Here is a 27,955-nt window from a genome sequence, read left to right on the forward strand (position 1 = left end):
AGCCCAGGGTGGAGCCGTGTGTATTTCTGTGAAACAGACTTTCCACTTATATTGCCTTTTTTTCAGGCCTGTTTTGTGCAACTCGCCAGCTTATTTTTCACGCAGGAGGGCCTGAGGCTCTCTCGGAAATGTTTCACGTCATTAATACCGCACGTTGGTCTTATTAAAATGAAAATGAAGAATTAAGAAGTTGCACTTGCCTGTGCCCTTGGCTCCCGGCCGCGGCCGGTGCCGTGAGGCGAGCAGGCGCTCTGCTTGCATTTCCCCTCACGCACGCCTGTAAACAAGCCTTACAAACCAACGCCCTCCCCTTTTATTTTACTTCTATTTATTTGGAATTCTTTTTTCTACAGAAGGCTGAAACCCAGCAGTTTTAAACAAGATCCCGGGGCCGCCCCTCTTGGCTCCCGCACGCATGCGGCCTCCCCCACCGCTCGTCGTGTAGCGCCCGGCCCCAAGCGGTCATTGCCCGCCCCCGGCCCGGCCCGAGGCGGGGCGGGCGGGCAGGAGGAGCCCGGCGGCGCCGCCCCCAGCTGCTGCCCTGCGCCACCGCCTCGCAGCGCGACCCGAGCCGCTACCGGGGACCCGCGGTAGGAGCCGGTGGGAGACGGGTGGCGGGGGCCGGGGGGGGACGCCGGGGGTGCCCGCGGCCCGGCCCGAGCCCGCCCAGGGCTGGGGGAGCGCTGCCGGGTTCCCGGCGGGCGCTGGTCCCCGCGTAGTGCCTGGGTTTGGTTTGTTTCGAGCTTCTGGTTTTGGTGCGTGCGGGTAGAGAAGTAAACCTAAGATGGCACTTCCGTGAGAGCCGCGCTGACCTTTTTTAACCAAACGTCTCTTTCTGCAAGCTGCTTGCAACATGCCTTGCTTTTATTTACACTGGGTGGTCTGAAAATGTCTTAATACCGAAACTGTTCAGCTCCTGCTAGATCTTATTCGTTTGTAAGACAAAAAAAATAGCAGAAACGTCTCAATATTCAGAAAAGAAGAGGTCTTGCGCATTGTCAAACCCTTTCTGCAGAAAGGCAGGCTGGGCAGCAGGGAGTATACCATTTTATGCTGGGGTATTTTCCCCCTTCAGTCAGGTTCCTGGGAGTTCCTGGAAGTCTTTTCCGGATGAGGAGGAACAGCTAAGGGGCACATCTGCTGCGGGAGGGAGTGGCAGGAGAGCTGGAAGCGGCTGAGGAAAGAATGAGGACAGACGCACTGACATAGGCTGACGTGAAGGAGTGGAAAGCAAGCAGGTTGACAGCAGGGGAAGCAGTCACTGCTGAATGTTTTCATGAAGGAGCTGGTTTCTGTGACTTTTTATTTTTTTTTTATCTGTCTAAAAGGATAGTTGCTGTGGGAGGTGGGGGGTTCTCTCCTCGACCTCATTGCCACCTTACCAGCGCATGATATTTGCTGTGGAATGAGTCAGTGGTCTGCTGGAGCATGTAGTGATAATGCCAGAAATGGTGCCAAACACAGCGCTAGTTGAAATTTGAGTTCACAAACTTTGCCCCAGCTTAGCTATTTCTGTAATTTCTTGTCTTTGGAACTGCTCTGAAAGTCACATGGACCACTCTTTTCCGACTGACGCATCAGATAATTTGCATTGGGTGTTTCCAGCCTTGCCCACGTCCCTGTGGCAGTTCTGTGGGTTTTCACCTTCCTGAAAGTGCTTTTGTGGCTACTTCTGTTACTTTTCCCTGCCTCCAGGCACTTAAACAAACAAACAAAAAACATATGTAATAGAGGACCTATGCGGATTCAGCATGGTTTGAAGGGCCTAATGATTTCGTATCTATGTCAACAATGATATTTATGTGCGTTTGTCTTGTTTGACCTTGGTATGACATCAGGAGACAAAATATCTCTGCAAACCTGAACTTAGGATTCCCAGCCTAGTCATCACACTAATTCATGTGCTACATCACTTCTTGAGCTTGTTCTTTATAGTCCCTAGTTCTGAATTATCAGAGTGAAAATTCTGTGCAATGTAAATAAAAACTAAAAATTACGGGATGGGGATATTATATAGAGTTATATAGGCAAGGTAGTTTATAAAAGAAAAAACATTTTGAAGAATAATATTAAATAATTCAAAATACATCATCTGCTCTATTACAAAATGGCAAGCCAAGGAGTTTGCTCATTTGAAGCCTACAGGATGTTGTTTCCTAGAGCTCTGACAGGTTTCAGAAGATGGAGCATGCAGAGAGTCTGTTCAATAATATTGCATTAATCAGAGCTAAGATGCGATGAAATGTGGTAATGTTGTAGGAGTTAAAAAAAGGAAGCTATAGTTAAAGCAGAGACATATTCAAAAAGAGCAGGTGCTTTAATGGTGACTACAGAAATAGCAGTGCTTTTTCCTGAAATTTTCATTTGTTTTTAAACAAGGCTCTGTAATCACAGAAACAGCAAAAGTATATTTAAAAAGCAACAACAACAACAACAAAAACAGAAGGCTGCATGTGTATGCTCAGGTGAGCGACACTTCCACCAATTTGAAACTGGAATTGTTGCAGTGTGCTGAAACAGAGGTGGTTCCTTTCCTATTGCTGTTGCCAGTTACTTGAAAGCAATTGTATTTGCATGTTAAAATACCCAAATTTAGAAGGGGAGGAGGCACAATCCAGTGCTGAACTTGGTGGCCCAAGAGTGCTTGAGGGCAGCTGAGGGCTGTCTTTGGAGCAGCTTCTTAACCTGTATTTGCCATCTTGTTCAACCCCAGGAAGAGTGATCTGCCAGAAACTCAGCCTGGGACCCCGTAGTCTACAACTGCATTTGGTGCCAGGCTTGAATAACCTGGAGTAACTATGAGTAACAACCTCCAGAGAGCTGGAGAAACTCCCCCCAAAAGGTAGCAGTGTTTTAAGAGCTCGTCATTTTTCTAAGCCACAGTCTTAAAGTAAAACACCCAGGTTTAACTATCAGTTTTTTCAGAAGATAGATAAATGTTTTACATGGCTTCATCTTCGAATGGATCTGTGGGTGTTGTTGTGCTTTTTTGTTTTGGGGGGGTTTCATTTGTTTGTTTCAGTTTTACTTAGTTTTTTAACTTTTACTTTTTACTTTTAACGTTTTACTTAGTTTTACTTTAGTTTTTCTGTAAACTTTAAATATTGCTATTGTGATTTTAATTTGCCTACTTGGGCAGCATGGGTGAATGTTTTGTCCTCATCCTCAGCTTTGCACATGGTGTAAAAGCTGAACTTCCTTCAGGCAGTTCCCTGAGCTGGTAAGAACATAATGCAGTACCTGCTGCAGATGATAGATAAGCAAATCAAACAGCAGCAGTAAATATTTACAGTGTACTACTTCTGTTGTTGCTTCACATTTGTTCCAGATTTTATCAAAGCTCACTACAAAACCTTGATGCGAAGGTAGATCTTGATGTGAGGTTGGAGCAGACGGAGAGTCAGTTGTGGGTCAGAGTGGAGACTTGCTGGGATCTTTCGAAAAAATATTTTTATTAACTGGGTGTGATGACCAGGCAGTCAGTCTTGACTGTGCTTAGCAGCTGGTTTTTGTGTGTGATGTGCAGAACTGTATCCGTACTACTCAGCCATCCCAGGTGCTGAGTCTGGGCCGGTGCTAATCATCAGATCAAAGGAACTTAGACTGAATAGGCTTTGTGTGGTTGTTCTCAAAACCAAAAACCCACAGAACCCCACAGCCCAGCTGTTCATGGCGCAGAGCAGGATCATGGTGCTATCTGATGGGCAGCAACTGTGCTTTCTAAGAACAGATATACAAAGAAATGGAAAGAAGGCCTGCCTGGACGTTGCTTCCTCTTTTTCTTGATGCATTGGCTGTTTCAGAAAGAAGACACTGGCTTATTTGGTTATAGGGAAGGTGAAAAGCATATTTTGTTGAAGAGAAGGCTACATATAAAGAGCCTTTGAAAAGATGAAAAGGTCATGCTGTCGGTGACATCTGTGTGCTGCTTCCAGACCCAGCTTGGCTTTGTGCAGAGCCCATGGTGGCCACTGGAGCCCCAGCCAGCCCAGGAGGAGGCTCTGCTTGTGCTTTGTGGGCTGGGTGCTGCGCCCATGCCGGGGCACTCGTCCTTGGTGTAGGAAACTGTCCTGTACGTGTGTGAAATGTGTGTCGGTCCTTTACCATAAGGCATTTACTTTTTTTATGGCTGTTGTGAAATACCCAGCTTTCTGGTCTTTTACACTAAGTTGGTTCTTTCTTCAATATGTCAATTACTGTACAGAGAAATCGATCAGCTGAAAATCAGTAGTTCCTTCTGGTCAGAAATAAACGAAGCGTGCCCGTTTGCTCAGTGAGGTGAGTGATAACTTACCAAATGTTTCTGGACACCTCTGTGTGTATGCCCTTCAATGTCTAGAAAGCATAAAAGCAGTCACCTTTAGGAAAAAGTTGATATGTTTGCAAACTCACATTTTCCAGTTTTTCAGGTGGGAGAGTCCCAAGGCCACCAGCCTGGTGCAGAGCAGAGGTGTTTGGTACGCAGTGCAGGTCTCACGTGTACAGCTTTTAACAAAGGTCCCTTGCAGGTCTCGTAAGCATGCTTTTCTTTGAGGAGTTGTCCCTTTAAAAGCTCCGTGTTGTTATTTGACTTCTTTTGCAGCCTAGACAATGTAAATGCAGGAAGTTTTGGCAGAGAGCATAGTGGAAAACTTGATTCTTCCTTTTGTTTCTGTTGTCTCTGAAGAGCAGAGGAGCCCTAGGCTTTTGTAGCAGGGCCGCTCCTGGCTGTGCACTTCTGTCTTGCACACAGCAGCTAATTACACATCAGTGGCAAGAGTTGTACAGTTTACTATCTGGTAACTGCTTTAGTGTACTAAATACTACACTATTGCTTTAGTTCTGATGGTTTTCTTGCAGAGTGTACTTTGTGAAATGGAATAATTAGTATTTACCTATTCCGGCTTTCACTGAAGATGCAAAAGTTTGTTTTGCATGGTAAAACTTAAAATAGATCAGTATAAATTCTTGAGGCATTAGTCAGTTGAGAACATAACTCAGACTATTTATAGCATGACTGTTCTTGCAACAAATTATCTTATATAGCAGGTTATGACTTTGAAATAGAACCTCATTCTATTATTTCTTCAAACATCGTGTAATTCTATTTTGGAATTTCTGTTTTGTTGTGTTTTAAGGATGGTGTTGCGATATCTGTGTTGTCACACATGTTTTGACTGACTGCAATGTAAATATTCCAAAGAGAACACTGGAAGAGGGTGCTACAAAAGGAGACGCTTGGTTTGAGGCAGAGTAGAAGGCCAAAATGAAGTTGGTCTGGAATTAACTCAAGTTCTTTGGGTTTTGTCTTGAGTATGTATACAGAGGCTAGTAAGAAAACCCAGGGAGGCTTAGGATTTTCCTAGAAAAGTGTCAAACAACATGCAAAGGGAGTAAGTGTTTAACTACCTAAGTGTGACCTTCATGACGATGCAAGGTATGCTACCTGTTCTCTCTCCCCCTGTTGTCTGTTCTTCGGACCCCGAAGATGAAGGCTCCAAAAGCTAAGCACAGAAGTAGGTTTCATTCTGTTCAACCTCCTGCCTTCTCTCTTCAGTGCAGGTGAACAGTGTAGGTGTTACGTTGGCATCTTGGGCAGGCCTGGTTGTGCCAGCAGCTAGAATATGAAGTTGAACTACTTGCCCATCGAAATTTTGACCCTTTGTGAAGGATATGGCTCTCGAGTTGTTGAGGAAGCGTACTTGAGGGACCTCAACCGTTCTGTGATTCTATGACTATATGACCTCAGAGGTCCCTTCTTACCTAAATTATTCTATGATTCTATGAAATAGAAAATCTGTACTGGCGCAGGTACCATCAAAGCAACTGTTCCGCTGTCTTGAAGAATCTTACTTTGGTCATATGTTCTCATGCATTTCCCTGTTTCATGGAGAAGCATTTCTAATGCTGTTTAGATGACTCTTCAAATAGCGTTGAACAGTACAAAATATTTTAAACAGGCTAATCTTATATGTAATTTCATTAGTGAGCAGTGGTTTTAGATTTTAATGTCTTGTTGCAAGAGGTTTGAAAATTGCAGTGCAAATATTTGCACTTTGTTTAGAATTGGTGACAGTCATCTCAGAATTTTCTGGCAGTGTAAGGCTGTAACGCTGTGATTTGTGCTTCTTACACATAACTGATAACCAAAAATTATCGGTCACACGAATGTTCTTAATTAACATTTGTGCAGCTTGGCTGTGGCTTATGGGTCTCTCTTCCCATTCAGATGTGCTTTGTTGGACATAGCATCTATCTTCTGCTCTACCTTTTTTTGACCAAGGCTTGTCAGCGCTGCCTTTTCTGATGTTTTTTTTTCCGCTCTTGTTTGCTGCAGCAGATCAAAAAAGGTAGTTTTTCATCCAATAAAGTGTTTTTACAGTACTATTAATAGTAAAGCTATTGAAATATTTATATAATCAAAACCAGCAGTGCTCCTGACTTGTAATACTAGCAAACAGTTCAAACTGACAGTTTTAAAAAGACACCTTTTTGGAGTTCGTTTTACATTTTTGCCATCAATTTAGAGTTGTGGGTGTTGGTTTATTTTTTAAAGTAATGTATTTTTGTAGGGAATGGATGATGTGTTAGTACTCTTTAAATGTGCATTTTGGGTGAAAACCGGAAAAGGTTCATAAAGACAAAGCGTGAGTGGTACCTTCTGTGTAAGAGGTTTCTAGAGTTTTGGCTGACATGAGCTCAACTACATTAAACCCTTTTTGGAGGGGGAGCCAATGCTGTTACCATAGTTTCTTCAAACAGGTTGGGAATGAGAGGAAAGCTAGTCAGGGAGTCAGGTGCAGAAGACTTCAGAGAAAGCCATGTTGCAGGGCTCTTCATCTGACAGGATGGATGAAGAACATTAGAGCTGGTGTAGGAGAGAACAACTTCTGCGCTGCAGTGGGTAAGCAAGTCCAAGATAAATCTTGCTTAGACTGCAGTAGGGCAATGGCGGGTAGCTAATGTGATGCTGACTGTGACTTGTCCTTGTTTTACAAAAGCATAGTGGTGGATGCCCTACGTGAACTGTAATGAAAATCCACAGCATACTGTAAGGTGTCCAATTCTGTTCTGTTGATTTCATAGTCAAGGATCAGTTTCTGAGCAGGTTTTGAGCAGGTTTGCACAGAGGAGTGCTGTAATTTATAGCTTTAGGCAGCCTTTTGTACCACATCCTGGTAATTAACCTGGAAAAGGAAAAGGCCAAGGGTTCACCTTTACTCAGTGTTCCCTGGGAAACAGTTGTAATTAAGCAAGTTATTTGGAACAAATATAGGCCGTGATATTTTCAGTTTTTACCCTCAAATTATTGGAACTTGGCGTTGTTGGAGACTGAACAACAGCCACTAAGTAAGTTACAGAAATCCATTTGTAGGCCTTTTCTGCTGTGCTGTGGCTTACAGGAACTTGTTTTAAAAATTCTTTTGGAAAATGTATTAGAGATTACAGATTTCATGTCTTAGAAAGAGCTCTCTTCCCCCCTTCCTTTGCAAAACAAGCAGGAAAACACTCCAGAGCCTGAGCAGTTGTCTTGCACCATGAGGTGAGATAGCGGTATCCACTGCAGCAGTACAACCTAAGATCTTTATTTAGAGTTTGTAGGTGTTACTTTAAGGGTGAACACTGGGAGTGATGAGATGATTTTAACAGTATTTGTTCTATGTTTTCTTCAAGGTGCTCCCTTTTTCTGTTTGTGGGTTGTTTTTGTGCCTTTTTTTTTCCCTCTTGTGCACTGCTTCTGTTATGGCTGGGTAAACACAGAACTTGCTGTTCCTGTATCCTCCCACACAGTATTTGTATTAAAGGGTGGACTTCTGAATCCTCTTTTCCCTGTCCTGTGTCACCGCTTTATTGTCAGCAGGCAAGTGTCCCTCTTCACTGACAATTTTAGGAAGGTGCTATGGATGTAGCAGAATAAAAGTTCAGAAGGTGGGCTTAGAAGGTGAAAAGGAAGCAAGGTTGTGGGAGTGGTCATGGAAGTTAACTTAGAGGGGTAAATATTTGCTAAGTGAGAGAAATGGCCAGCGGAGACGTGATGACGTACGGAAGAGGTGGTGATCATGGAAGTTCTTGAATGTGAGCAGTTGGTGTGTTTGTGGATCTAGTTTGCCTGGAATCAAACCCACATGGAAAAAATTTCCTGTGAAAAGACTTGGATAAATATAGCATTCAAAAGAAGCAAAGAGACCTTTTTCATGTATAGTAACATTTTTTTCTGGGTGCTAATGAGGTTGGATTTCTCAACTTCAGCTTTACTGCTAAAAGGCTCTTTTATTTTTTCTTTCCTAATCTGAACGGAATCACCTACATGGGATTAAAAGCAAGCAAAAACCCTCCTAAGACAAACAACTCCTATCCCATTCCTCCCCACACTCCACCACACAAAAAAAAAAGCCTTTGTCTTAAATTTATATGTAAAGCTGTATTGAAAAAGCATCTTGTCATTTTTTTAGTGTCCTATCATTACTAAATTCACACTTGAAGTAAAAAAAAGGGGGGGGGTAAAAAAAAAAAAAAGCAAGCAGATAAACGACACGATTATCTATAAAGCTAAAAATAAATAAACAAGCACTCTAATAATTTGAACATCAAAAATCACACTTTGACTAATAAGCATTAGGGATTTGACTTAGCTATAGGTTGGCTTTTTTGGTCGACTTTAGTAGTAATTGTCCTTTTTATTTTTTTTTTATTTTAGCACCATAGTTGTGCTTACACTATAAACTAAACATTGCAAAAAAGGGTAACTGGAAGAACATTGCCAACAGATGATAATTCTGTTTTGCTTTCTGTAAAGAAGCATTATTTCTTATTCTTAAGAATGCTTTGAAGCCTGGATATTTTTCCTAGGATAAATTAGCAGGTAGTTACAGCATGCATTTGAAGATTATTATCAAGGAAAACAAGGTAAACTACAGTTTCGTTTTCTGTTGGTTTTTGAGTTTTTAAGATCATCTGCTACTGAGAAATTTGAAAATAATGCCTTCTCTGTGCCCTTTGCTATTAAACACGTCTTTGATGTGCCAATTCTTAATCATTATTCAGCTTAGGTGAGATTTTACCACAGAAAAAGAGCAGGAAACCCAGCAGCTTTGACTGATGAAGCTTCCTTGCAGTCCTGCCAACCAGTTTGAACTGTATTTGTTCCCGGTGTGGGATTGGAATTTAAACTTCTTGTAGCTCCCATCTTGTGTGGGCAAGGACCATGTGTGGCGTGTTTTCCCTGTTCCTTTGTCTCTTGCTGTGTCCTACCAGAACAGGGCTCCATGCTCCTGAGGCCATCCCTGGTCGTGGTGTCTGTAAATTAGGTGGTGAAGGTAAAGCATTGCGGTGTTCCTGGGGAATGATTAATGAAAAATGTGGTCTGGAGGCTGTTACTATGGCAGCCATTTAACAAATAAACTTAATTTTAACTTCCATATCTCAATATACATAGGGGAAGAGGCTTAGCCATACCTGTGTGTGCTTCATCCTGGCTGTCAGGAAGCACAATGACCTGGGTGGTGACCTGGGTGGTGACCTCGGCTCTGTCTTCTGTACAAGGGTGTGTGCCACACAGTAACTGTAGGGAGTAACAAGGAGGTGCTGGAAGAGCCTCAGCGAAAACCTTGCAGAAAGACTTGAAGTTGGGGATGTGCTGCTTGACTGCTTGAAGCTCTTCAAGGTGTTTTCTTTCCTAGAGCAATGGAAGGTTCATGGATCTGGGAAAAAAAGGCGAAGAGATGGCTACTCTTCCTGGCCTCAAAGATTAATGGTTGTCTTTGACTACTAATCGTGTAGCTGAATGCATAGAGGTGGGAGTTGGTTTTTTTTTGCCTTTTGACAAAATAGTTCCCTAACATACAAGTCCTTGCAAGTAGAGAAGAATGCAGTGAAAGCAGCGTGAAATGGATAAGGATGTATTTCATTCTTTTTGTAGCAGCAGCAGCTACTTAGAAATGTGGCAGTGACCAATTAAGGATTAATTCATTGTGATTCACATTTCAGTTCTGTGATGAAACTGGTGAGGAACGTCAATCTGCCTTATAGGAAGTCATCAACTTGTCTGCCAGTGTGGAGCTTGGTTGCCTCTCCAAGTGGTTTTTGGCTGTGTAGTTTGCCAGCTTCTACTGGAGCCAGTGTAGAATTGGAAACTCTACTGGTGTTAGCAAGTAGATTGGCCCACTGTAGTGCCTGTCATAGTATTCCTCTTAGTGTCTGTTTGGTCCGAGCTAACCTCAGCTGTCTGTTTTCCTTCGGAACCCGATCCTGAGGCCTCTCTTAGGACAGACCTTCTCATGTGCATATGACACAATCAGGAAGACATACCTAGCTCCAGGTGCATTTATGTCAGGTAATATAAGCCAGGAGCAATTTATTTAAGGTATCATTAAGTCTTTGAAGGAAATGTTGTCCCAGATTAAATCCTGAATTTTCCAGGTCTGATCTTCCAATTACAAATCAGTTCTCTGCGTAGGTCATTCACAGATTTTTAGCTCTTGTAAGGTACAGAGATGGGCAAATGCTTCTCTGCATATTTTCGTCCTTCCAGATCTCCAGCATTCCCGCAGCCTGGGCTGTCTCATTGTATTGGGTTTATGTGGTGAGGGTTTGGTAGTAGGGGGCTGCAGGGGTGGCCTCTGTGAGCAAAGCCCAGCAACTGCCCCATGTCAGATCAGAGCCAGCTCCAGATCCTCCAAAATGGACCCGCTGCTGGCCAGAGTTGAGCCATGAATGACACTGGGTGGGCCTCTGGGAGAGCAGATGGATGAAAAAGACTGATGTGTAACAGCAGCTGGAAGAGAAAATAAGAAATGGATACCTGGGAAAAAGGGTGTGTGGAGCTCTCCATGGCTGTGGGGAGCTTCTAGCTCCCGGCTCCCCGCAGGGCTAGAAGAGGACACCAGCTGGGTCTCTCGCATCCGTCCTGTAGAGCCCTGGCAGCTCTTGGCTGAGTGATGAGGAGGGCGAGGAGAGGAGCACATCGTGGTGTGGTTGTGTCTGTGTCCCAGGCTGTGGCTGTCAAAGACAGGAATCAGCATCCAGAGCATCCACCTCTGTTGCATCCCTTGCCAGGAGTAATAGCTGTAATAAAGAGGAGCAGTCACCCTCCACCGCTGCAGGCAGCCCTTCTCCTCTCAGCCCTTGCTCACCTTGCTGCTCGCCTGCCAGGCTCCCCAGTGCAGTAGGAGATCTCATTGGAAACCAAGGCTGAAGAGAATATGAGAAAAATATTTACCGTGTTATACGGAACATTTTGTAAGCATTTGATAGAATATAAAACATCCCATGAGCCTGCTCTTTTTAGATATAAACCTGTTATGAACAACGTAATGTTGCCTAATCTCCAGCCCATTCTTGCAAGTAAACATGCAGAGGTAGGCCATGATGTTTGTGGGTGCCTTTGACTTCCCTGGACCTTTCTTGGGGTTTAAATGTGGGTACTTGTGATTGACAATTCACAGAGCTAAACAGCCTGATGCTGTAAAACATAAGTTTGCCAGCTGTGCATCCTGCTTGGTCTTGTGTGTGAAGCTGGGTGAATTGTTAATGTGTTACAGCACCAAGAAAAAAAGGACCAAAGGTGCTGGTGGGGTAACGGCCATGCCCTGGCCGAGCCCCACCTCTTGCTGCTGTTCCTATGGGGAAAGGAGAATGAAGAGATGGGATGAATGGAAGGGGCAGTGCTTAGATTTGCATGCATGGAAATTATTTTTTTTTCCAGATACAGACATCCCTTCTAGTTTTACTGTTAACGAGTTTTTTTATTGCTGGGAAATAAGTGTATGTATTTATTGAGTCTGTTAGACGCTTTATGCACTGAAGTAGAGGTAGGACAGAGTTGTAACTTGTAGGCAGTTCTGTTTATTGTAATTTCTGTTAGATGACTTCTCTCTTTAAATCTAAATGAGTACGCTCAGCATGAAGTCGAAACATTTTTTTAAATAAAGTGAAGATTTCCTAAACACATTTTTCTTTTTAAAAATAGAAAGAATTAAAAAGTGTTTTTTCATTCCACTGCTGCTATGGAAAAGAACTATGCAAGCCAGAAAGTCAACATGATTGTGCAAAAAGAAAACAATCCCACAAAAACAGTCAATAAATAAATAAATAATATTCCACAGATGAAATCCAAAACACAGCAAAACAGGCCAGATACAAAAAGGCGTGCTGTAGGGGGAAGATAGGAAAGAAAAGAAAGGGATAGTATTTGCACAGCAATTTAAAAATAGACTGGGAATTGTCACTAAAATAACCTTGAAAATGTTAAAGACTCCATGGATGCTTTTCTTGATCTGAAACCAAGCTCCTTGAGTTACTTTTAGCATTCATCCTGATAATTGCTGTGTTAATTATAAGAATTTCTGTACTCTGATATCTCACTTTTTATTTTTTTTAACGTAGGTCTCCTTCCTTTTTGACACTCCACTTCTCTTTTTGGACAGTAATGACTTGGTACATTTCTGTGCTGACAGAGGCAATATCAAGTCCGAGAGATCCAATCTGTTTTAGTGATCTTATCCTTTCAGTAAACCCTTCATGCTTACAGCACTGCCATAAAGCATGAAGTGTATCCTTTCAGCTTCTTACTCTGACCTTGCACTTCTGCAGACGTTCGCGTTTAAGTGCCTTCTGCCACTTCTCATAAAATGATTCCTTTGAAGGTGTCGCTTGTTTGTCAGCTGTTTTTTCTACTCTTGAATAATAAAGCTTTTCTGTATAGGTTGCAAACTTGTCGATACTTCAACAGTGCAATAAAGTGAGCATTTTCAAGTGATGCATCCTTAATACAATAGACAAGGTGAGGGTAAATATTAACTGAAATTAATAAGAGAAATAGTCTGAGGAGTGACTGTACAGCTGGTTAGATATCTGAATGTATTTATTGGCCCAACAAAAGGAAATGGGAAGAGATTGCACCAGAAAAGCCTCTAACTTGTGCAGTTTATATCTAAAGTTTGCTGACTGGCTACTGCTAACACGTTGCGTGTTTATTTTATATGTTATAATTAGTGAAGCATTACAGAAAATAACTGTCATATGTTTTTCAGATCTTTGCAATGAGTTACTCGGGATATCCCCCAGCAGCACCAGGATATCCCCCAGCAGCCCCGGGATATCCCCCAGCAGCCCCAGGTAAGTTGTTCAGGTGAAGTCACCGTTAAGTGATGATGATGGCCCTGTCAAGAGTGGAAAGGCAGAATAAACGAAGAAGAAGACTTAAGGATTTTCCTGGCCTGCTTCAGCTTTTTGTGCTTTCTTGCTAAGTCCTCTTGTTTTGTTTTGGTGGTGGTTGTTGTTTTTATCTTGGCTGGGGATTCTGATTTACATGAGTGCTCTGGCCTGTGTTCATATAAGGCCCATTTTAATTCATCTCGCATAAAGCATGTAAAACCGGGAGATGGTCATCGTTTTGACCCAAATCAATAAGTGTTAGGGAACAGTGTCCTGTCAGTATTGGGCCATGTCAGCACATAGTCTCACAGCTGTTGAGAAAAACAAGTAACAAGAGAAAACAGTTGCACAATTTAAGACCGTATCCCACAAAAATTTATGACTTCAATTATGATAATATCCCTAATTCACCGTTCTTAGGCAGACAATTTGTTGTACATGGAAAGGACAGAACTGTTGAAAAGGATGTTGATTATATTGATTATACTAATACAAAACTGATTAAATATTTAACTACTAGTTGTTATGTGGGTGAGCTATATGGTTGTCATCACACGTAAATGGTGAAATGTAGAGTTATGCAACCTTACGCAAGAAAGGGAAGCGGTGTACTGACTGAAAATAGCCATACTAGCCTATTCCTCTGCAAAATGTTTTGACTTGGGGTGACTGCTGTGCTGACAAGGCTGTGCTGCTGCATGCAGCCAAGTTGTTTTGTTACTCAGGTTTCTGTGAATGTGCTGTGTCGTGCTCTGTAGGCATCTCTCAAATTAACAGCCGAAGAATTAATATCTTCCTATTGGAATACCCAGACAATTTGTGGTTTGAGAAGCTACTTTGTAATCAGAATATGTTGTTTACAGTATTACTTCCTGAATGTTAACCTTCAAATATATTGTTTTAAAGAGGAATGTATAGATTAAATGGTAACTATTGTGTTTAGAACTATCTGTGAGGCTTCTCTTTATATCATAGTTGTACTGTTAGCATGCACCTCTTCAGTTGATTTTCCTTCGCCCAAACTTCAAGTGTTAAATATACGTTACAATAGAAATATATGTAACAAGAAATAAGTTTTAAAAGGTGTAGATTTTTATTTCAGTATGACTGTGTTTGATTTCAGGTGGCAGTCCTTGGGATGGTGCTGCCTATCCACCTTCGAATCCACCTTCGAATCCACCTCCAATTGGTCTAGAAAATGTGGCTGGCTATGCCAATCAATTCAATCCAAACTACATGGCTGGAATGGTGAGTTTGCTTTCATTTAAGTATATCTTACTGTGACTTCCTTAATTGCAAAGTTGTGGTTCTGGCCCTGCAGACAAGTAGTTTATTACAGGTTTATTTTGAGTTCTGTGCCTTTGTGTAGTCTGTTTTAAGTGCTGAGCATTCAATATTTTCTGTTGAAGAAAATGGTTGCCACAAGCTATTCCGTATTTGAGGAAGGCAGACCACTAGCTAACGTTGGCTTTAGAGCCTAACTTCCAAAGCTGTGGACATAGATGTAATAAAACTTTGCTTTTGCTGTGCAGAGGTATAGGGGAACATATGATTAACACTGACTGTCCATTGTTAATATATTCACATGGGAAAACACAGTTCTGCTTTTGCTTATTTACCGGAGTTTTGGCCAGTTGATTAAGGAACATGGTTCTACAGCTGAGGTAAGTGATTCATTCCTGAAGAAAATAGAGAATCAGCTGTATATAATATAAATACATTACATATATATGTATGTATATTTTAAGATCTCTTAAAAGCAATAATGTTTAACAGATCAGCAGTAAAAACCTTTTATATTGACTGAAAAAATGTAGACATTTCCAGTGTGACTTTTTTTTTTTTGCATAGGGTAGAAGTGAGTGACACTTCTGACAATTTAGTCTTCAGAAATCTGTTATACTACATAAAGAAGGCACAGTATACAAAGACATTTGCATCATAGATGCATTTCTGAGGCTGTGATTAAATGAAATCAGTGGTCGAAATGAGCAACTAACTATTTAGGGTGCACATAACAATATCCACAGCTACTAGGTTCTGAGAACACTGCAGTCATCAAATGTCAATCCTTCTGGATCTTCTGTAGAAGAGGGTCAGTGTGTCATGTGAAAAGATGATATTGCATGTGGATATTGTATGGATATCTACGTGGCAGTTTCTGCAGATGTCTTTCCTAATGTAGTTCAGGAACTCTTGCTAGTTTTAAACTACTAATGCATGCATCTCCCACATAAAATACCCTAGGGATGCTCACAGTGGATCTCTGCACTCAAATGACGATGTGGTAATGTAAGGCAGCCATGGACAGAGAAGAAATAAGCATAGTTTTGTGTTTCTGGGATTAATGTGCATAAGGTTTTTGTAATTAGAGGTGTCTAGCTATTTGTGCTTTCCTGAATGAGTGGAACGTAATGCTGGATGCAGTGGTTAGGTATGTAGCTGTTGATTTTGCTTCTTGATGTAGGGCAGCTTACAGTTACAGAGACGAGAGTCAACTGAATGCAGTTTTTTCCTTTGTGCTTGCCACTAAAACCTGATTATTGCAAAGTTCCTTTGCAGATGCACAACTGCGTATCTGTTTGGGGGTGGAGGAGGGAGGAGAAGTATTGTGCTAAGCATGTCATTAAAACTCAAGTGTTTGTATGCCTCTTGTCTCTTGCTTTATTGACTGTCATTGCAGGCATCCAGTATGGCAGGGACTTTTGGAGGGACAAATGTACCACAAGGCATGTATCCTCCAGCACCTGGGGGTTTTCCACCAGTCCCTCCAGGTGGCTTTGGACAATCTCCATCAGGACAGCAACCCTCTTACGGGATGTATCCTCCACCTGGAGGAAATCCACCATCAGGAATGCCACCTTACCCAGGATACCCAGGCGGCCCTGTGCCGGGTCAGCCCACACCACCTCCTGGTCAGCAGCCTGTGGGCTATCCGGGACAACAACCAGCAACTTACCCAGGGCAGCAGCCCATGCCAAGTTACCCACCAGGCCAAGCCGTGAATCCATCAATGCCCTCTTTTCCAGGACCTTCAGGCCCTACAGTCTCTCCTGGAGCAGTAAGAACATTCAGAGCTTTTGTTTTAAAATGTGACTCTGTGCATTTGTCTACGTTTTCTTTATGTATATGAGAGTACACGTAAAACTAAAAATGTCATGAGAAGAAGTTTGATTGAAGAGGGAGATGCAAGCAATATAGGCACGTATGATTTCAAATAAATGTTGTTGTACTACATTATCAGAGTAGAAAGATTTGACATTACTTCAAATTTCATTAATTTTGTTTTTCTTAAGTATATGCAGGTGTATATGGAGTTTCATTAAACCTTAATTAATTGGACGGGAAATTTAATATCAAACCTTTTGGACTTTATATTCTATCATCATATAGGTATAGAAACAAATTGCTTAGGTTCTGTTGAATTTACTGTCTTGCTTTTCTAACAAAAAAAAATGATAATAGTTTTTTTCCTAAATAGCAAAATAAAGTCTTTTACTGATAATACTAATACGCAGTTTAACTTTTATGATTTTAGTATGGAAACAGAGGCACAATCACCGATGCACCAGGATTTGACCCTCTGAGGGACGCTGAAGTCTTGAGGAAGGCCATGAAGGGATTTGGTGAGCAGTCTGTGGATTTACAATTTAATTAAAATAGAATTGTAGCTTTGATTCAATACGGCCTTTTGCCATTGCTAAAGTATGTATTGAGTGGGCTAGTTCAAATGTGGATGTCCTCAGTTATTCAGAAGAATTATTGGAAGTGAACCTAACTTAATGAATTTGATATTTAGTAGTTTGTGGTTTTGGGGTGGTTGTTTTTTATTTATTTTTTTGTATTATCACTGTTTTTGTGATTGGGCTTGAGTAGAATTTGAAGTTCTGTGGCTATATATCCAAGAAGAGATGTAGTAGGTGAGTTAGAGATGTGTATGTCCTTCAGTTGAGCTTGACAGAGGTAGAATGAAATGGAAGTAAAAAGTTGAATCCTCACGTGACGTGCATGCTTATTCTCTGGTGTCTGTGCGCATGCAGGAACTGATGAGCAAGCGATTATAGATTGTCTTGGAAGTCGTTCAAACAAGCAACGGCAGCAGATCATCCTGTCCTTCAAAACAGCTTATGGAAAGGTAAATACATCATGAGAAGAAGAAGAAGAAAAAAAAGAGAAGAAGAAGAAATAAGGCCTACATGACTTCATCAGAAGTCAGTAGTGTTTGGAAAGAAGGTTGGAGGTTGTTTACGGGGAAGATGGTTTACAAGTCCATAGCCTGTTTGCCCACTCTTAATTTGCATGCAGCATTTCAGATGAAATGTATAAAACAGTTTCTCTGCTAAGTGATTACTTTCACCCTTTTGGTCTGCACAATCTATTTAATTTGATGTTAGTTATTTAATATACACGTGAGTATTTGCTGATTTTAATGTTAAGTGGAATAGCTTTACTTTGGAGATAAGTTATTGATGCTTACCCATACAGAATTCTACTTAAACTCCGCAGTTCTGGTGCTTATATTTGTCAATTCTTTTCCCTTCTTTTTAATTCTCATTAGGATTTGATCAAGGATCTCAAGTCCGAGTTATCAGGTAACTTCGAGAGGACAATCTTAGCAATGATGAAGACACCTGTCATGTTTGATGCTTATGAAATCAAGGAAGCTATAAAGGTTTGTGTAGGAGATATCTATAAGATCTAATCCGTAAAATAAAAGGAATATTTGAGCTGGTGCAATTTTTGGTAGTCATTTAAAAGCTTGACATTACATTATGTCCTCTCCATTCAGATGTTTAACCTACTCTTTACCCTATTTCTTAGAGTTGTATAATAGTAAAATAGAGAATTCTTATTCTCACAGGTTATTTAAATAAATAAGCTGTAATAAAGGTGAAGACCATTTAATAGGTTTGTGTTGTAACAAAAGCATTAATAAATAGAAAAAAGTCAGAAAGTAATTTCTGATAGACTTTGCAGTACATTTATTGCATGGTCAGCAAGCCACTGAAGCAACTCTTTTCTAAGCCAGCTTAACTTAGAATTTCCAGTGCCTTTACACTCAGTGCTCAAAAATAGCTATTAAAAACTAGGTAAATAAAGATTTGGAGCAGGGTGTACCTTCTTTTTTTGTTTTCTCCACCTGTAAAGTATATTTTCTTAGCCCATGTTGATCACTTTTTAAAATATTAAAGAAGTATTGTATATTGTTTCTGTTTAAAACAATAAAACTATTTTATTAATATTTGAGTTTTAAAGTAAAAATGTCAAACATCTGTATTTCCAGACAGCATTTCAATCAAGGTGGAATATTTTCATTGCTGAGTCATTGCATATATTTACATGTTCTTTCATTTAAATTTTAGAGTAGATAGGAGGATGAAATATTAACTGTATTATAATTGTAGCTGTTGTTATCTATTAGTGGAAGTTACCTATTAGAATTATCAGATCAGTCTTCAATGGTAGATACAATTGATTTGTAAAATGCCTGAAATACGGTGTAAAAGATGACATTTTAAAATGAACTATTGCCTTCATACTCATTTTAATTATCCCTTCAATTTATATCTTAAATACACATCTGTATCTTGGAAACGTATTATATGCACCATTTAACCTACGTGCTTTGAATTCTCCTTTATCAAGGTGCTATTCTGAATTGTGTTTGTTTTATGTTCTTTTTCCATGTCTTTCACATGAGGTTATAGAAGTAAGACGAGAATCTGATGAGTGTTTTCTCCTTGTGCTTTGTTTTTAGGGTGTTGGCACAGATGAAAATTGTCTCATTGAAATCTTAGCTTCTCGCAGTAATGAGCATATTCAAGAACTCAACAGGGTTTACAAAGCAGGTTAGATTTGTTACAGTCCCATCAAATTGTCTTCCTTTTCTTTCTTAATCACTGACGATATAAATTTGGGAAATGAGCAGGCGTGTATGATAATTCATGATTATGGCTCTCTTACAGAATTTAAGAAAACTCTGGAGGAAGCAATAAAAAGTGACACATCCGGGCACTTCCAGAGACTTTTAATTTCACTTTCTCAGGTATTTGTAAATGTCCTTCCATGCAGGGCTTTTGGGAACTTGGGTGCTTTTTGTGTGCGTGTTTGTAGTGGCTGGTTTTCTGTTTGTTTTTAAATAAAAATAAATGAATAAAAATAAGAAAAGAGCCCTCCAGCAAAACTTTTGTATCTTTCAATTTTTGTATCTTTGAATTCTTTCAGGGAAACAGAGATGAAAGTACAGCTGTTGACATGTCTCTTGTCCAGAAAGATGTGCAGGTCAGTAAGAAATTCTTCATCTTTATTAAGTATAGTCAACTGAATAAGTCAATACTCTGAAATGTGACTGTGTGGTTTCTGCTTAGTCTTAGTTTTGGACACTGTGTGACTTTTGCTCATGTTTCAGTGGACGGAATGGTCATGAAAGGACTTGCCAGAGCATTATAGCTATGGAGCTCCATTACCAAGATGGAAGCTCTAGGGAATAGAGGCCATACTTTTTGGCTGTTATTTTGTTTGTTTGTTTAATCTCTTGCTTTTTATGTGTTGGGTGACTCCATTGTGTTGCTTATTAAAGGAATGTTCCGAAGAGATTTGTGTTAATTGTGTGTATGGAGGAAAATTTAATGTGGTGAACACCTGCATTAGCTGCTGCATGTTAAAAAGGAACTCTGGATTTTTGCAGCAAATGAGGCACTTGGACCTAGTAACTCTTGCCCTTGTTACTTTTTCAGTGTGTTTTGTTTCACCACACAGCAGAGAGAGAAAACCCTGGATCATTTCAGGACACTCCTGTCATATGAATAGTAATGCAATAAGCTTTCAACATAGTATGCCAACATAGATATGAGTGTCCCAGCACATGTCTAGGGGTATAGAGAAGAAGCTATACATAAGTTCTACTAGGAAGAATTGTTTTCAGCTACTTTCTAAACAAATTTTTCTTCCTTTAGTAATCCAGAGCTCTTACATTTAAGCACTTATGCATCAGTAAGCTAGCAAGTCTGCAAATAAGGCTCATAGTGTGTTGTAGGAAAATTAAAACTAGTTGCTTTTTATTTTGTCCTCCTGTTTTTCAGCAGTACTTAAACTAAAAAATGAGTATAAAAGGAGGAGAGCCTGTAAGCAAACTGATTTGTAACTCAGCTTTTCAGCTTAAATGCTTTTCTAATTAACGAAACATGAATTCTCTTATGTGTTTAGGAGCTATATGCAGCTGGAGAGAGCCGTCTAGGAACTGATGAATCCAAATTCAATGCCATTCTGTGTGCAAGAAGCAGGGCCCACCTCAGAGCAGGTAATGGTGCCCAGACCTCTACATAAGTATCAACTTGATTCTGTTGTGTGTAATGATAAAAATGTACAACACTGCTATGGTCTGTTTTTCCTTGTCTGTTTTTCCTTGTCTGTAAAATGAGGGTAATGATACCTCAATGGAAAGCAGGGTGAATTCTGCTGAAGAAAAGGGTGCGCAAGAGCTGTACATTATGATCATCTTTCTTAAATATCAGAGCTGGTAGAGGTCATGTTCAAATATTTCTCTGATAAAAGGACTGAGAAATTAGAATTGGTTCAATTTTAAATGCTTGTGTATATGCAAGGCATTTGCATCCCTTCCTTTCCCCTCTTTCTTGCTAGTGATAAGGCGTTATCTTAGTCTGTAGTGGTGTGGAAATATTTCAGTAACCACGTAACATTTGAAATTTGTTTCAAACTGAGGTACTTATGTAGAGGGGAAAGGTGCGTGTATGTGGGGAGTGATGAGAGTGGCTAAATGTTTTCTCCTTTATTTTATTGAACACCCAAGCTTTCCTAGAAGAACTCCTATTATTTCCCTTATGGCACTTTCTTGGTGTAGCTCTTCAAAAAGGATATGACTAGACAACCTAGAAAGAGCATTAAGACACGTAAATGGAACAAAATGGTTAATAATGTAGTATTAATTTTTGAAACTTTAAAACTTTGTGAGTGTACTTTAATACCAAGTTGAGAAGTGTGATTAAAACAAAGCCATTTGGCATGCACCAGTGCCATCTCTTTTGTGACACTGATTCCTGAAATCTTATCTTAACAGTTTTCAGCGAGTACCAGAGGATGTGTAACCGGGACATTGAAAAAAGCATATGTAGTGAAATGTCTGGAGACCTGGAAAAGGGCATGCTGGCAGTAGGTATGTGTTGGCTTAGCAGGTCTGTTTCTGGTATTCCACCAAGACTGGCTTTGATGGTTCCATCTGTGACTCCAGCTAAGGTGGTTGTTCTTTGTAATAATTCCAGTTTTCTGTTTTTTATGTTGAGGTTTCTCTGACCTTGGCTGTAGTTGGTAAAGCAGGCCACTAAGTTCACCTCAAAAAGATAGATGAGGCTTTTGCTTCAGGCAGCTGCTGAATTTAAATTTTGCATGTTAAATTTTGAGTGTTAAAGTGGGGAGAGAGAATTATTAACTGTACTTGGCATTGTTTTAAGAAGTGATGAAAATCTATAGCAACCACTGAGACAATGAGAATGGCATATTTTGGACAGCTTTGGAAATAAATAAAAATGCATTTATTCATGTTTAATTAGATACCTCTCTCTGGTTTTCTTAGAAAGAAAACTTACATTTGATTCTGAAGGGGTTATTTTTCCCCCATTTCTTCTGATTAAAGCTTTGTTAATACTTTGTTCAGAAGTACCTCCAGCATTTCTGAAGACCAAAGACTACTACCTCAAGTCTACTTTTGTCCCTTGGAAAGTAGGCATTGGTTTCCATGGGGCTGGAACAAGCCCTTGAGTCTTTGTGCAGTAGTTGTATTTGCGGTGGTCTATTCTAGACAAAATCATGCATTTGCTTTTGTCTTGTCTCTCTCTCTTGGACAAGATTACTTCTTTACATCTCCATTTCTTTTTCTGTGTATTATTTTGAATTTACTGTGGTATCTAGTGCCGCTTTCTTAAGTGTTCTCTTTTGTTTCAATTATGGTAGTGTCAAGAAAAGGGATGTACCTAGATGAAAAGCCATAAATAAATAAGTAAATAAAAGAACACCTTACTCTGCTCCTATTGAAATAAATAGGAAAATACTACTTTACATCAATGGGAATAAGATAGGAGAGAGCATTTTGCTCACCTGCAACAAAGTTGTGGATTTTTTTCATTGAACTTTATAACAGAATCTTTCAAAATGGGAATCAATTTTTAGAAGGTCATTTTTTGCACTCCTATCTGGTGCAGATGTGAACTATATAAGCATTTTTCTTACCCTACTTGGCAAAGCTGCCCCTTACAGTGACCCAATGACGACCCATACTGGATCCTGTTCTATTGGTGTGGTAAATTTGCAGACCTATTCCAGGGTTCAAAATTTGTCACCTCAGGAAGTATTGATGTTAGAAAAACAGGCTTAGAGAAAAGAAACAGTGCCCCATGTTAGTAGAACCTGACCTCAATAAAGAAATTGTACTGTCGGAGTTTGGAAGTTCTTTGACTTCAAGGATCTTTGCAGGCATGTGACAGGTCTTTCATGTGGATATTGATTCAGAACTCGGTCTGTAACTTTGAAAGAAGTCAATAGCCTTTGGAGGAAGAATTGTCTTTAATATTCACTAAATAACTTTGTTGAATAAATTTTTATTTTATTTATATGTGTATGTATATATACACACGTGTATATATATCTAGCATCATTTGTTCTGTGAACCTTATTTTCAGGAAAAAGAAAGGTTTTCTAATTGAAAATATTTAATTTTGCTTTCTTTAAAGCTTTCTGGATTGTACAACTGGTAATTTACAATAACATATTCAAACATCTTAAAGTGCAACTGTGTTTTAACAGTGATCAATAAACATGCATTTCATCTGTCATTTGTTTTGAAATATATTGTACATATCATGGACAGTTGTGTGTTGAACTTCTCTCTCTCTCTCTTTCTCACTTATACATCTTCCTACTCAGAAAAGTTCTTTTGCCTGTATAGAATGTGTTGCTGTGAAATAGGTATTTAGGTCTAGTGCTTTCATTCTATCTCGCTTTGATACCTTTTTGTGCTGTATAATGTAAGCCGGGTGTGATTTGTTTTCTGTGTAGTTCGCCACAGATTGTTTGCATGATTGTTTACTGGTACCTAACATAGGATCAATATATAGATTTTAATACTCGTGTGATGAAGGATTCTCGTATTATGCTGGCTAATATAACAGTAATTTGATTTGGATTTTGATCTTAAAAGATTCCTAATGAACTGTGCTAATTAAATGGAAAAAAAAATGGTCACTAGTCAATACATGTCAAGGATTTTTCAAGAATCCGTGTGAACTTTGTGGCTAAAGAAATGTGTAACTGACTTTGAATAAAGGGTGAGGTTTCTATTGTAGATGGCTTCTTGTCTTCAGGCATCCCATCCCAACTTAGGACAGGACTTGAATTTGTTACTCCTTGCAGATGTAGGACCTAGAATTACTTAATTTAAGAAAAAGCTAGGGGACTTAAGTGCGTTCTCCTTTATGCCTTCTGTCCATTCTCTATGTTCCTTTCAGAAGTAGGAGTCTGGTCATTAGATGTAAAAGTTTTGCTATGGCTGCTTCACACTAGATAGACGCTAGTGACTGAAAAGTTTGCCTTGAACCATGAAGTGTTGTAGGTTTTCGTTGTTGCAGCTAGAGTTTGGATTAAAAATCATTGCAGTGACTAACTGAAGGGGTGGAAGCTGCAAGTGTATGTTTATGTAAAATTTAAAGCATGTGACTAAGCTTGAAAAATGACCATGAGTTTTGATCGAGTAGGAGTATGTGATTTCTGTGGTTTTCTTTTTGCAGTTAAGTGCCTCAAGAACACACCAGCTTTTTTTGCAGAGAGGTTGCGGAATGCTATGAAGGTAGGTGCCTGTGACAAGTTACATAAATCTACAGCATGTGTTTTAAAATGCTAGTACAGCTCATTGGAATATATCCTTTAGCCCCCTTGGAAAGGATAATGATGATAATAAAAAGCAAAACCATTACGAATAAGTGGAAGATACTAATTGTTTTCAGTGAGCAGAAGACTAACAAGATGCAGTCAGTATTATAAAAGGCTGAAAAAGACTACCTTATTTGATCCACTTAACAAAGATGTATGTAACCATATGTCAAACAAATAAATTCTTCCCTTAGTAAAATGATTAAGAATATGCTTAAGACTTGCTGAAATTAGTATCTTTCAGGGAAAATAAATAAATAGGTCATTAAACCCACCTAACATTCCTGGCTTTGTGTCCCTTCGACCCTACCAACCCTTTTTTTTAAATTTTTTTAAACTTGTTTTGTGCAGAAAAATGACTGTTAGTGTCCTGCCAGTAAATTTAATTTATTAAAGCATGATAGGCCAAATTCTCTTCAAGCTTACTGAAGTCAGTGGGGTTATGCTAATAAAGGGTTAGCTTTTTGTGAGGTGATGATTTTTTGTTTTGACTAGTGCTGTATTATTCACAATTCCACACATTATTAATGCGTTATGTTGTTGTTTTGTTTGTTTCAGGGAGCAGGAACGAAAGACAGAACTCTGATTCGAATCATGGTGTCACGCAGTGAGGTTGACCTGCTGGACATACGTGCAGAATACAAGCGGATGTATGGCAAATCCCTCTACACAGATATCACTGTAAGACTTTTTTTATTATTTTTTTTTCTCCTGATGTGGCATCCTTTCTGGTAGTAGAACATGGATTCTTACACTGAATAACTATTAAGTCCACCAAGTGTAGCTGTGTTTGGTTTGCTGCATTTCATAGGATCACAGAATCATTAAGGTTGGAAAAGACCTCCAAGATCCATTTGGTCCAACCGTCCCCCTACCACCAGTATCACCCACTAAACCATGTCCCTAAGCACCGCGTCCAGCCTCTCCTTGAACACCCCCAGGGACGGTGACACCACAAGTGCCATGGAGCAGACAGCACTTGGTTTTGTATGGGCCAGAGATGGGAAGGAAGCCAACAAACAGGAAAGAAGAGAAAGTTAGTCCAGAGAGATTTCAGAGACCTGGATGTTAGTCTGGTCTCTGTCCCAGTCTCCGTGTATGACCTTGTAGAAACAACTTAGCCCTCCAAATAAGTAATGATGTTGCTTTACCTCGTGTGTGCTGCAAAAGTTTAAAGCTTCTAATATGTTTTTGAGAGATTTCCTCTTATTTTCCTTGAAAGTGCAAGAGTTGGAAAATAACTTAGGATTTTTTAGCAAATGATCTGCCCTATTACTGCTGTAATTGCAGCTGTAGCAAGTCAAGAGAATGCCGGACTAATGGGAAAACTTAAAGATGGAGGAGAGTGAGTGGTGCCACTTTCATTCACCATGTAGTGAAGGTGCCAAATCTGTTAAGTCCCTGTATATTTCTCCTGTTGTTGACATGGAGGAGATGCAACTAGGTGTTTGGGAGGAAACATGGAAAGACAGTGAAGGGTATCGTTTGCACCAAAAAGTCTTGATTTGGCTGTTTTGCCAGCAACTATGTGGTCTTTCTGGTCATGAGCCACAAACGATCAACTAGCAGAAGCTTTTTCCAAGTCTAACTCTGTAGTGAAGATCCTCTTTTACAGTATTTATATGCCCTGAAACCACCAAGATGTAATTAAATAACAGTGAGACACTGGTGGAAAAGCTGTATGTCTGCATTTTTTTCTCTTCTGATCTGACATTATTAGCAATAACCAATTTTAAGTAATTGTACAGTTCAGAATAATTGTACAGTTCAGAAATGGGAACACATTTCCATTTACTGGACTGAACTTATTCAAAACATGGTTTCAGTAAGTGTGGGGCATACATGTAAATCCTACCTTTACTCTGTAAAAGCAGAGTTAAAAACATCCTTGAAAAGTAACTTAGTTCTTTTCTCTTTGTTCCTAAGTGCATAGCAGTTCCTTCACCACATGTATAAACAGTAATGTTCTATATTTTGCGGACTGTGCTATATGTCTGTACAGGATTTATTCTGATATTTGAGGCATCTTTTTGTTCCTAGTAATTTTGATCTTGAAAAAAGTTTTCATGGATAAATACACTAGCTGAAACTGTCCTGTGAAAAGGATTGGCAAGCCTCATCAACCAAGGCTAGTTATTGAGCAGTTCCCAGGGAATGTTTGTTAGTCTTAAGAGCACCAGGCAAAATTCAGCTATGAGAGCCTTTTGTGATGATGATGATGTTCATGAAGTCTTCTTTTCAGTGCATGCTTGCAGGTACATCCATAGTGGCTTTCACTGCCCGCAACAATGAAAGAGATGTTCTCTGTCTTGGGGGGGGTGGGGGGGTGGGGATCTTTTGAAGCCAGAGCATCACTTTAAGTGTTTGAACATAATAAAGCATGAACTTTTATTTGCTGCCCCTTGAAAATCTGTTTATGTTGAGTCCAAGGAAAATTACTTTAAAAATCTTTATTCCTTATTCTTTATTCCTATATTTATTCTTTATTCCTATATTTTCTGTACCTGTTGCTGAAGACAGCTTTTCAATAAAAGATTTCTATTGATTTTTTCCAGAATTGGCAGTTGACCCTGTATACCTATACCAAATTCAGTTTGTTGAAGGAATATATTCTCCTGTGGACACCTTCCAATTCAGTTGTTGAAAGAACAGATTTTACTGCGTATCTTTTTTTTTTATAAGAGTTTAACTTTTATCTCAGCCCAGGTCTTATCTCTTTTAGTTGTTAGCTTAGCATTTGAGATGCTTAGACCTCATCTTCCTCTCTTTCATCCCCTCCCAACCCCGACACCCAAAAGAAGAAAGCAGAGAACAAGCTGTCAACTTTTTTTTTTCTGGGTTTGTTTCCAGGGTGATACTTCAGGAGACTACCGGAAAATCCTACTCAAGTTGTGCGGTGGAAATGACTAAATGGAACATTTAGCTTTTCTTTTTTAAAAAAAAAAAAAAAAAAAGCTGCTTTTTTTAGCTTTAAAGTATCTTTTTTTCCACCAAGTAGATGTAATATGAGTTGTTTCTCTTAAAGCAATTACATTTTTAAAGATAATATTGCATATCACTTCTCTCCAAATAAAAAATGGTAGGTAATAAATGGAAAAAAAAAAATCAGAAACAACAAAAAAAGAAAAGCTGATGTACCATCTGCTCAGGATTCTTTATAGTACCTTCTACAATCCATGAATGACAGGTTATTTTTCTGCTTATATTATTTGGCTGAAATAACGTGTTTGTTTTCTGGAGCAAAAATCACAGTTGTATGATTTAAGGTTGCTTTATTTTGTATAAACATTATGTGCCATTTTATTGCCATTTATATATATGTTGTATGCAGGGGTGGTTTCGTACTAACAGTGATACGTGGAGAGAACAGCCTTCAAGTTTTTTGTCTAACTAAGACTGTTCTAAAGAGGTTTTGGTGAGTTCTGTTTTCTTGGCTTGATTTTCTGTTTTTAAGGAAGATGTGTTCCACATTTCATTCTCACTAGGGCAACTGTCACAAGGAAGCAGCAAAATTGACAATAGTAAACATTCTGTAGTTTATGATCGTAAGGTTTTGGATTGTGCCTTAAATATATGTATCTAAAAAGAGATTATGAAATTAAAGCTGTCTATCTTCTAATGTTGCAGACTATGCTTTTTGTTGTTCATGTTGATCTACATGGGAGTGAAGACTTGCTTTAAGAATTTTAGTTTTTCCATAGACATTTTCTGTTTGTAGCCACAGAATTATTCAGAAATTTGGTGCTGACAAAAGTTCAGGACTTGACCGATCTGTTCACTGAGCAATTTTCTGTTCATGATATGTGTAATCTGTAGCTATTTCTTAGTATTTTTGTTGTGTGTGTTGGAATCTCTTCTCTGACTCCTGGAACTCTGATTTTTT

General features: G+C 39.5%; 1 protein-coding gene across 3 annotated transcripts; it reads left to right on the forward strand.

Annotated features, from left to right (window-relative positions):
• The first annotated feature begins 364 nt into the window (after positions 1-364).
• ANXA11 (annexin A11) lies at positions 365-27,691 on the forward strand. 3 transcript variants are annotated; one of them, XM_083843849.1, is made up of 15 exons: positions 365-590; positions 13,011-13,095; positions 14,258-14,382; positions 15,818-16,195; positions 16,673-16,760; positions 17,175-17,269; positions 17,693-17,806; positions 18,893-18,983; positions 19,101-19,180; positions 19,360-19,416; positions 20,341-20,434; positions 21,212-21,307; positions 23,931-23,989; positions 24,631-24,753; positions 26,923-27,691. In XM_083843849.1, the coding sequence occupies exons 2-15, from the start codon at positions 13,020-13,022 to the stop codon at positions 26,980-26,982; spliced, it is 1,536 nt and encodes a 511-aa protein (XP_083699975.1). In that variant the 5' UTR covers positions 365-590; positions 13,011-13,019; the 3' UTR covers positions 26,983-27,691. The 3 variants fall into 3 exon arrangements, with proteins under 3 accessions (XP_083699975.1, XP_083699976.1, XP_083699977.1); XM_083843850.1 differs by lacking the exon at positions 365-590 and adding an exon at positions 9,660-9,773; XM_083843851.1 differs by lacking the exon at positions 365-590 and adding an exon at positions 12,738-12,760.
• The last annotated feature ends 264 nt before the right edge of the window (positions 27,692-27,955 follow it).

The sequence above is a fragment of the Anser anser genome (genome assembly GCF_964211835.1).
Source record: "Anser anser genome assembly, chromosome: 7".
Taxonomy (NCBI): Eukaryota; Metazoa; Chordata; class Aves; order Anseriformes; family Anatidae; genus Anser; species Anser anser.